At 55.7% G+C, this 10161-nt stretch overlaps 1 protein-coding gene across 1 annotated transcript; it reads right to left on the bottom strand.

Annotated features, from left to right (window-relative positions):
- Positions 1–1371: 1371 nt before the first annotated feature.
- CHADL (chondroadherin like) lies at positions 1372–4792 on the bottom strand. Its single transcript, XM_086610739.1, is given in 5 exon segments — positions 1372–1597; positions 1940–2106; positions 2809–3553; positions 3555–4468; positions 4553–4792. Coding segments are annotated over 5 exon segments (2292 nt in total).
- Positions 4793–10161: the final 5369 nt, after the last annotated feature.

The following is a 10161-nucleotide window of genomic DNA, read 5'->3' as shown; positions in this document are numbered from 1 at the left end:
GGCGAGAGCTTGTGATGCCAAAATAGTTCCTGCTTTGCATAGTGGTTCATGACACAAAAAAAAAAAAAAAAAAGTTGGCTAGTTTACCACCTAGAAAGCACTGGGTAGAGACTGGGAGTGATTAACGCACTCTTCCTCTTTTCCCTTCTAAAAAGGCAAACGGAGCCTTTAACTGGAGAGGGAAGAAAAGGCCATGAGGGAGTAACGAAACACAAGTGGAAAAAGCGTGGAGGCTCTGTGTCACAGAGGGTGTGAGAGCTGTGCCGTCTCAGCCCAACCTGTCCCTAACTGACCCCAGCGAGGGCCCTGGGCTCCTGGGGAAGCTGTGATGGGGTGAGCATGGTAGGGATGTGGGATTTTTATCGAAGGCACGTAATAGGGCTTCCCTGCCTGTGCCTGCGTGCCTGTCCGGGCAGCTCTGCCTAGCACCAGCTTGCAAGAGATGTCGTAATGCAGAAGGATCTCTTTTTAGGGCAAAGCCACTGAGTTTCTCTCTTCCTCTCCCTCTTGGGCAGCCACCTTTCCCCAGCCTTGTCAAACAGCCAGGCTTGTGGGGCCACCTGTGTTTATAGGATGATAATCTCCAAACGCCTTTGCCTTTCTTCCTCCTGTTTTTTGCTGTAGCAGTTTCATGACCCTCATGGTCATTTGATGGCTAGAAATGTTTATCTTTTAAAGTCTTCCCAATTTGAACAAACTTCTGACTTCAAAATGGGGCTGGAGGAGGTCCCAACCTGGGCTGCCATGGGGAATAGGTTGGGCACATCGCTTAATGATGGACTCACTTATGGAATTGGTGGTCTCATTCCATTGATGGGACCACTGACCAAATTTTGCAGAGAATAGAAAGGTTTCAATCTGTTTATGTTTTTATTCTGCGGAGCTGCTGAAAATTAAGACAATGTTTTCACTGATGATAGAATTTTTAAGTTTTCTGCTTTAAGATTTGAGCCAGTGCAGGATCTTGCGTTGCTGCTGTTGCAGTCCTGCTCAGGGCTCTTTAATCATTTCTGGAGCTGTGAAAGTATAGCGCTCTTAAAAACCAAAACAAACTTGTGGGTTCCAGCTTTTCCACATGGCTGGAGAGAGCCTTGGGAAGAAAAAGCAAGTATTTGGCTGTGCTGTTCAAGTCATCAAAGCGTGTTGCAAACACTATGGAAGCTTTTTGCACCAGTTCTTTCCAGGGTAACGTGCCTCCGTGTCCTGCAAAACCAAACCCTCCATCTTTGGCAAATCAGCATCACTTTGGTGGCACCAGCCTCTCTCCTTTGCACCTTGTGCAATATCTGTGTCGCTGCAGTGGGGACAAGTCTAGCAAAACCACTCTCACCAAACTGTAGGTACAGCCATGTTGTGTCCTGTGTGCGCTTCCTAAGCTCTGCTCTTCTTGAAGCCTCTGGCTGGTGATTTTCCTGATCTCTTTTTCTTGCTGGGCTTGCGTGCAGCCTTGGCCTTGTCAGGACTGGCTGCCCTGGCCTCACCTCGGCCCCAGCCAGGGCAGGTTTGGAAAGTGGTGGAAAGCTTCACCTTCAGCCCTCGGGCTTCTGCAGGAGACCCACAGGTGGCCCCTGTGCGGAGATTGAGTTTGTCGATCCACCTGGAAACATGGGAGGAGATCAGGGAAAGAAAGACGATGGGGCAAAAGGAGAGGCAAAACTCCATTCCCATGAGTGGGTGCGAGTGGCTTTAAAGCCAGGCCGGGTTGTTCACGGTCTCACCTGAGTGACTTTTGAATATCTGAGTATCTTGCCCACCCCAGCTTGTGGCTGCTTTCCCTACGTGAGGAAAGTCCAGGCTATTTCCATCCTTGCACATAGGCGCGTGCTCTGTCTCGCCACCATGGGAGAAGACCCAAAGTGGCCAGCGTGCCATGGGCTGTGCCTCCAATGTGACGGGGTCCAGCTGTCCCCCGGGGCTGTTCACCCCTTGTGGCACTCACCTGTGCAGGGGAAGGAGCTGGCAGTCACAGTGGAAAGGCACCTCCCTCAGGTTGAGGATCTCCAACCCTGTGAAGTTGCTCATGTCGGGGAGGTTGCTCATTTTGTTGCTCTCCAGGTAGAGGCTTCTGATCTTCGGACCAAGGCCAGCAAAGGCACCAGGGGAAATCTGCAACAAAGCAAGGGTGAGTCAGGGCTGGATCTTGATGGAGGCAGGGGAGCAAATCTCTGCCCCTGCACTGCTCATCAGCCTGATGGGCTGAGAGAGCCTGTCCTGAACCTACGCCCCTGTGAAAGAGCTGTTTTCAACAGCAGCGCATGTGCTCGGGGACTATTGATTGACTCGTCCAGTTTTGGTCACGTTTGGGACTCACTAGATCCTGCTCAGTCTTCCTGGAAAGACAGTGACATGCAGGAGACCTTAGAGTGATCCCTGGGCACTGTTAAAGGTGCGTGGTCCTTACGAGTGGTGCTAACACAGCTTTCTTGAGAGGATGGAGGAATTCAGAGTAATAGCTGTGCAGAGTCCCGCAGGACAGCTGGTAGTAAAAGCAGGAGAAATATAGCCAGGGCTGGGGGAAGGAGGTGTTTTGGGAATAGTTTGGATCCCACTGAAACGGGTGTCTTTAAGGACCAGGAAGTGCAAGGCTGTCTCGGGGAACGGATTGGCGCACAACAACACTCCAGCTGAACCCAAGGAAGCCCCTACTCCCAGCCAGGCTACAGAGCATCTCCTGAAGCTTTCGGAGTTTGGGGACATTCGTTCAGATGCCTCTATAGGGGCCACCAGCCCTGGGCAGCAGAACAAGGTGGGACCTGTGACTGTGCCCTGCGGTGCCCCGGCCCCTCAGGAGTCCCCAGCAACACGCACCTGCTCCAGGCCGGTGTTGTCCAGGTAGAGGTGCTGCAGGCTGGAGGCCACCGGCAGGAAGGCACCATCCCCCACACGCTCGATGGGGTTTCGGGACAGCTTCAGCTCGCTCAGGGCAGGCAGGCCCCACAGGGCTGCCGTGGGCACCTCCCCCAGGCGGTTTCCCTCCAGGTGCAGCTTCTCCAGCATCTTGGCTGGAGCCAGGACTCCGGGGGCGATGCGCCCGATGGTGTTCCCGGCGAGGTAGAGCCAGCGGAGCCCTCCTGCCCCGGCCAGGTCACCCTCCGCCAGCTCCCCGATGGTGTGCTGCAGGTGGAGGGAGATGAGGGCGGGCAGGAGCTGGAAGGAGCGTGCGGGCAGGTGGGCGAAGGCGTTGTGGTCCAGGTGGAGGTAAGCCAGCCTCGGGGCCCCCTTGAAGGCGGTGGCCGCCAGGGTGGAGAGGCGGTTGTCGGAGAGATAGAGGTAGACCAGGCTCTCCAGCCCCCGCAGCGCCCCAGGGCGCAGCGCCTTGATGCCGCAGCTCTGCAGGTGGAGGGACACTAGTGCCTTCAGGCCGGGGAAGGCGCCTGGTGGCACCGTCCCGAAGGTGTTTCGGCGCAGGTCGAGGAGGCGGGTGTCCCGGGGGAAGCCCCGGGGGATCTCCCGCAGATCCCTGTTCTCGCAGGACCCGTGACGGAAATCAGGGGAGCAGGTGCACCCCCGGGGGCACTGCCCACCGCCGGCTGCCCTCGGCGGCTCCGAGGGGGGTGGCGGGGCTGGGGGGCAGCCCGTGGTGGCCACACCTCATCTCCAGGGGCCTCAGGGAGTCAAGGGGCCGGCCACGGAGGGCAAGGGGTGCAGCACAGGTCCCATCCACCTGCACCCGTGCCCTTGCCAGCCAGTCGTGGAAGGGGCGCAGGAGGCAGGAGCAGAGCAGAGGGTTCCCGGCCAGGCTGACCCTCACCAGCCCCCCAGCCCCGGCCAGGGGCGGCAGCCCCCGCAGCTGGTTTTCGCGGAGGTCCAGCGTGCGCAGCTGGGGGCTGTGGGCGAAGGCGTCAGGCGCGACGTCCTGGAGGGCAGCGTGGTCCAGGAAGAGGTGTTTCAGGGAGGACATGGCCAAGGCTTCCTCAGCCAAGTAGGTGATGGGGTTGTGGCCCAGGTCCAGCCGGGTGGCCCCGTCCAGCCTGGCCAGGGCTTCACCAGGCAGCGCCTGCAGCTCGTTGTGGTCCAGGCTCAGCCTGCGCAGGGCAGGCAGAGCGGCAAAGGCCTCGCTGCCCAGCACATGGAGGGCGTTGTGGGACAGCCGGAGCCACCTGAGGGCCTGCAGACCCTGGAAGACCATGTCCGGGAGATAGACCAAGGCATTTGCCCTCAGATCGAGAACAGCGAGGGACCCCAGGTGGCTAAAAGCGCCTGGCTGGATCTCCTCGATGCGATTCCCCTCCAGGATGAGCTGCTGGAGGGAGGAGAGCCCATCCAGGGACTCCTGGTAGAGGAAGGCTATGCTGTTGGAGGCCAGGTTGAGGTAAACTAGCCTCCCCAGCCCTCGGAAAGCCCCTTCTTCCAGTTTCTCCACCTTGCAGTGCTGCAGGTCCAACTGTGTGAGGTACGGAGTAGTGAGGAAGGCTCCTACTGGGATGACTGTGAAGCTGTTGCCCTGGAGGTCCAGGTTTTTGGTGAGCTGTTGGTCATGTGAAAATAGACAGTTACCCCAGGACTGCCATCCCCACCTCCTCCCCCATCCCCTGCTCATCCTCTTGCCCACCTGTGGGATAGCACCGGGGATGGCGGTCAGGCTCCTATTGAGGCAGAGGACATGGGCACGGAGGTTGTCGCAGACACAGGGTGTGGGGCAGCGGGCAGCAACTGTCCTTGCCAACTCCAGGGCTGCCGCGAGCAGGAGGACCCCCTGGGACATTCTCATGGTGGAGGGCACCTGTGGCTGGGGAGAGATGGCAGTGAGGCCAGGAGAGGAGCCAGACTCCTGTGCGTCCCCAAAGAGCATCGCCTACTGGCACCAGGTGCCATGGGGGCCATTGCTGTGACCTAGTGGGGCAGGTCTCGCCATCTCTCACTCTAGCACTGTGATTTTACAGGTGACAAATGAGGAACAAAGTGGAAGAAGGAGAAATTAAATATTTAGTGAGAAAAATTGAAGTTCAGGAGCATTGGATCACTCGTGGGGAACTGGCTTGGAGCAGACTTCCCCCCCTTTTTTCTTCGTATATCACTTGTTCACATAAAACTCTCTTGATCTGTACAAGGTATCAATATTCTTTCCACAACTGAGGCTCATTTTTCCTAAGGCAAGCAGGTACAGCTATCGAGGTGTGATCACACCAGCTTTCTGAGCTGCCACCTTTCTCGTAATTGTCCATCTCCGACATCCTGTCCACCCCCCCAGTCCTGCCTCCCAGCTCTGTGCGTCCCCATGCATTCCAGCTATTCATAGCAGTTTTTGGAATAAGGATCTCCACTGTTTAGCTGCAGAAAGGACGGGTTGGTTTTGGCCAGGCAGGAGCGAGCCCCTGTGGTGGAGGTGCTGAAGAAGAGCCAAGGCTGGGGTGAGCACCGAGCGGGCAGTGGGGCTGCAGTTAGAACCAGCACAGCTGCCCCACCCCCTGCCTCCCCCTAAGCTCTGGAGAGCAGCAGCAATGGGGTCTGCAAGGCTCAAACCCGTGGAGCTACCACAGTGCCCATCCCCTCACCCACTGTGGTCCTGTGCCCCCACTCTGCCCTCTTGCCACCTGCACAGGCACTGGCAAGTTCCACCCACCCAATGGCCCCAGCTCAGCCCCCGTCCTGCACCTGGGCATCACCACATACAAGGCACCATCCTGCCACCCCCCACACACACACCTCGAGGGAGTCACACACCTGGGGGCTGGGGGTACCTTCTCCTCAAGAGGTGGAAAAAAACAGGGGGAAGCGTATGTGTCCCTCCGTGCCGTCCAGCAGCTGCTGAGCTCCTGCGCTGGTATTTGCTCTCCTGGCAGAAGCCAGAGCTGAATGGGCCCTGTTGTGTCACTTACTTTCCCAGCAGCGCTCACCGGACGGAGCAAGAAATGCAGGAGGAGGCGGGGGAGGAAGGGTAGAACACCCCTGGAGAGAGGGCAGCAATCCAGACATCGCCTGCCTCTCGCTTCGCAGGGGCTGAAAGCGCTGGCGCTGGGGAACCAAAAAGCCTGGTGTGTCACAGCACCAGCCCAGCCAGAACCCCGTGTGGGATTTGCACTCACTGTTTCCCGGGCTTTGCCTTTTCTTTCCTGGTTGCTTATGTCGAAGACGTTACGGACTTGCAGGGCACAGCAGGAAGCCTGAGCAAAAGGAAAGAGGCAGCCGGCAAACTGGGCTGCAGGACCGTGCCACATTTACAGCCCGACTACTCCTGATTTTTCTTCTTTGCTTGTTTTGAAGAGGCCAGGGGTGGCAGTGCCTGTGTGAAACATCATTTGCTTGCAGGAGGCCACAGAGGCCTTTGTTTTCCTCCTCAACTCTGTCATTTCTCTTTTTTGGCTGTATGTTTCACGCTCCCAGGGAACACAAGCAGATCCACAGTCCAACAAAAATCTGGAAGATTTGATACTAATGTCTCTCTCACCCTCAAGCCCTTCCCCTATTCAGCAACCAATCTGTTGCCAGAACCAGTCTGTCCCACACCAGTACCACCCTGGACACACCAGCTGGGGTCTGGGAGCCTCCCCACTGCTGGATGGCCAAAGCCTCCCTGGCCGCTGCCTCAAGCCAGCATCACCTCCATCCTGTCCCTGCAGACTCCCAGAGGCACTGATTGCTCCTGGGGCACAGGGGGACCACCCGACTGCACCGATGCAATGAGCAGCTTGAAGGCACTGGTTCTGATGCTCACTTCCACTCTGCCATGCAGGGAGGACCATTGGAAATGTAGATGTAGAGGGGATGAAGCTGCCCAGGACTGACAGGAGTCACCCTAGAGAGCTTGCTGCCAGCACTGAATCACTGAGACCTGTTTTGGGTTTTTGGCTGGCTGACCCCTCCACACATCTAGTGCCAAGTTTGGGGTAAGCTGAGGAATGACCCTATAATGAAGCAGCTGAGAGGCAGGTGTTTGCATTTACTATCAACCTGGGGTCTCTGCCACTGCCCTCCACTTGCTCCTGGTCCCCTGCAGCCTTTCTCCCTACATACAACACGAGGAAGCCCCCAGCTCAGGCTCGGCTCCCTGGTGGGCTGCACCGCAGCTGGGAGGAGGAAAGTGCCTGCAGAGCCTCGCTGAGCTGGCCGACGTCGTGTTCAGGGATGGGTGATGATGCTCCACAGGCACCCCCATGGCAGGTAAAGCTCAGGCACCGACTGGCAATTGTACCCATTAGGATGCTTCATGAGGTGACATAGCAGCATCGGGATGCAGGGAGGTGGTCTGATGGGCACTGAGAAATGTCTGCAGCCGAGAGAGTTGTGTCCCACTCACTGGTTCCTGAGGGTCCCTGCTTCTGGCCCAGGGCCAGCAGCGCTAATGCTGAGCGGTGCTGTCTCTTCAGCACAGCCCCATCCCCTCTGCCTGGCCCCAAGCGCTGCCGTGATCTCCAAGGGGAGTGAGCTGGCACTGGGCTGGGGAGAGCCAGCAGAAACCCCATGGCTCCGCTGGCAGCAGGAGGAAAGCAGGGCTTGCTTGGGAACGTGGGCAGGACCTTGGGCGACGGCCAGGTGAACGTGGGCCCTCGTGCCCACCAGGCTGTTCCCACTCTGGCAGTGCTGTGTCCCTGCCCCAAGGCACCTCCAGCCCACTGGCATCCCCTATGCCCTGCCCTTTCCCCAGCCTCCCCTCAGGCTTTTATTTTGTCCATTTACCCAGCAATGATCTCACCAGCTCTGGCATCTACCCAAGCTGCAGGGAGGCAGCCAGTCTTTGCTCCCTCTGGTGAGGCACAGGACATGAGGGCAGCACACTTGAACTTCCACTTGGTGGGGTTTTGCCCACCTCTGCCAGGTCAGATATTGTTGCTTTCCATTAAAGAAAATATACACTAGACTAGACTATTCCAGTTGGAAGGGACCCATCACCATCACCTAGTCCAACTGCCTGACCACTTCACGGTGACAAAACACTGAAGTGTGTTATTAAGGGCATTGTCCAAATGCCTCTTAAGCACTGACATGCTCGGGGCATCAAAGGCCCACCTAGGAAGCTTGTTCCGGTGTTTGACCACCCTGTCGGTGAAGAACTGCTTCCTAATGTCCACACTAAACCTCCCCTGGCACAGCTATGGACCATTCCCATGCATCCTGTCACTGGACACAAGGGAAAAGAGACCAGCACCTCCCTCTCCGCTTTCCCTCCTCAGGAAGCTGTAGGGAGCAATGAAGTCACCCCTCAGCCTCCTTTTCTCCAAACTAGATAAGCCCAAAGTCCTTCACACTTCTCATAGGACATGCCTTCCAGCCTTGTCACCAGCTTTGCTGTCCTCCTCTGGATGCGCTCAAGGACCTTCACAGCCTTCTGAAATTGCAGGGCCCAGAACTGCACATGGTACTCGAGATGAGGCTGCACCAATGCTGAATGCAGAGGGACAATCACCTCTTTGGACCGGCTGGTTATGCTGTGTTTGGTGCACCCCAGGACATGGTTTGCCCTCGGGGCTGCCAGGGCACGCTGCTGGCTCACGTTGAGCCTGCTGTCGGCCAGCACCCCCAGATCCCTTTCTGCAAGGGGGTTCTACAGCCACTCAACGTTTCAAATGTTTCACCTTTACCTGGAAGGAACCCGGTATCATTACCACCACTATAGGGATTCATTGCTCTCAGATGCCCCCCCAAAACTTCTCCACACAGAGCTCTTCATCACTGCTGCTTTACTGGACTAATGAAGTTCAAATTAAAATACTTCTGACAACAGCATGCTTTTAGGGTGAGATGGTTGCACAAGACAGGCGGAAGCAGCACTGGAATGACTTCAAGTTTCTCTATGGCACAGCTGGGAAACAGTCATCCTCTGGGAACAACTTCTAATGGAAACCAGAGTTAGCACTTCTCATTCTTTTCTTCTTTATTTCCCTACTCCTGAGGGACACAGCCAAGTTTAAGGGACTTCTGAGTCCATGTCCTACCTAGAAGCAAATTTATCTTCTGCAGACACTGTTGCTTCTACTCTCATGCACCCCTTTTTCCTATAGGCACCTAATCTTGATACTAAATACCAGGACCAGAAAAATCCTGTTTCTAAATGTTGTTTGCTTTCAAAAGGAACTCAGGGATCAATCTCACACTTAGAATCATAGAATGATTTGGGTTGGAAGGGACCTCAAAGATCATCTAGTTCCAACCCCCATCATGGGCAAGGAAACCCTCCACTACACCAGGTTGCCCAAAGCCTCATCCAACCTGGCCTTGAACACTTCCAGGGATGGGGCATCCACAACTTCTCTGGGCAACTGTTCCAGTGCCTCGCCACCCTCTGAGTGAAAAATTTCTTCCTATATCTAATCTAAATCTGCCCTCTTTCAGTTTAAAGCCATTGCCCCTTGTCCTATCACTACACGCCCTTGTAAAAAGTCCCTCTCCAGCTTTCCTGTAGGCCCCCTTTAAGTACTGGAAGGCTGTGATAAGATCACCCGTTCTGCTACTATGGCATGGCTACTCAAAGCTTTCCGCATAGGTTTTCTCCATGATCTGTCCCACAGGTCTTTGCGCAAGCAGCATCATCCCTCTGAATTTTGTAGGCTCTGTCAGCCCACCTTGCACACATGACATGCTCCATGGGACCCACTGCAGATGGCCTCCTGCAGCGGTTAACCCCTTGGCTTGGTCTCTGCATCATGTTCCTTTTCTCCATGACCCTCCTCCTCCAGGGCAGAGGGACATTAAGAGCAGCAAGAAGCCAGAGAGCTCCAAGGAAGCTACGCTAGGTTCAAGACTTCCAGAAGATACAGATTCTTTTATGTCTCAATTTTGTCCCCAAGCTCATGGCAAAACTTAACAGATTTGCATTGACAACGAACAGCTGAAGGAAGGGGATGGGATGAGGTGAAGGAGGCAGGGCTCAGCATGCAGCAACTGAAGCTCCTTCTGTAGATGCAGGTACCTTCACTTCAGTCAATTTTTTTACCAGTTTGGACACAGAAGAGCTCCAGCTTCAGTCAGAAACTGGGAGAAAATGCATTTTGCATTTAGCCTTAGGGCAGTCTTTTTTTAATGAGGGGACACCGCTCTTAAATGAAGGCCAGCACCTCCCCTGCCAGAGTGACAAGAGACACCGCTTTCCTGCATCTGCTGGATTCATAGCCACACAAACTTCCACAGTCACCCCAGTTGCACCAGTGGTTGCCTTGAACAGGCCCACAACGCAGAAGAACGTAATCCAAGAGCATGCACAAGTAGGTCTTGCACATACCACAC

This window comes from Tauraco erythrolophus, chromosome 4 (genome assembly GCF_009769465.1).
Source record: "Tauraco erythrolophus isolate bTauEry1 chromosome 4, bTauEry1.pri, whole genome shotgun sequence".
In the NCBI taxonomy this organism is placed as follows: Eukaryota; Metazoa; Chordata; class Aves; order Musophagiformes; family Musophagidae; genus Tauraco; species Tauraco erythrolophus.
This window is presented reverse-complemented; position numbering and strand designations above follow the sequence as displayed.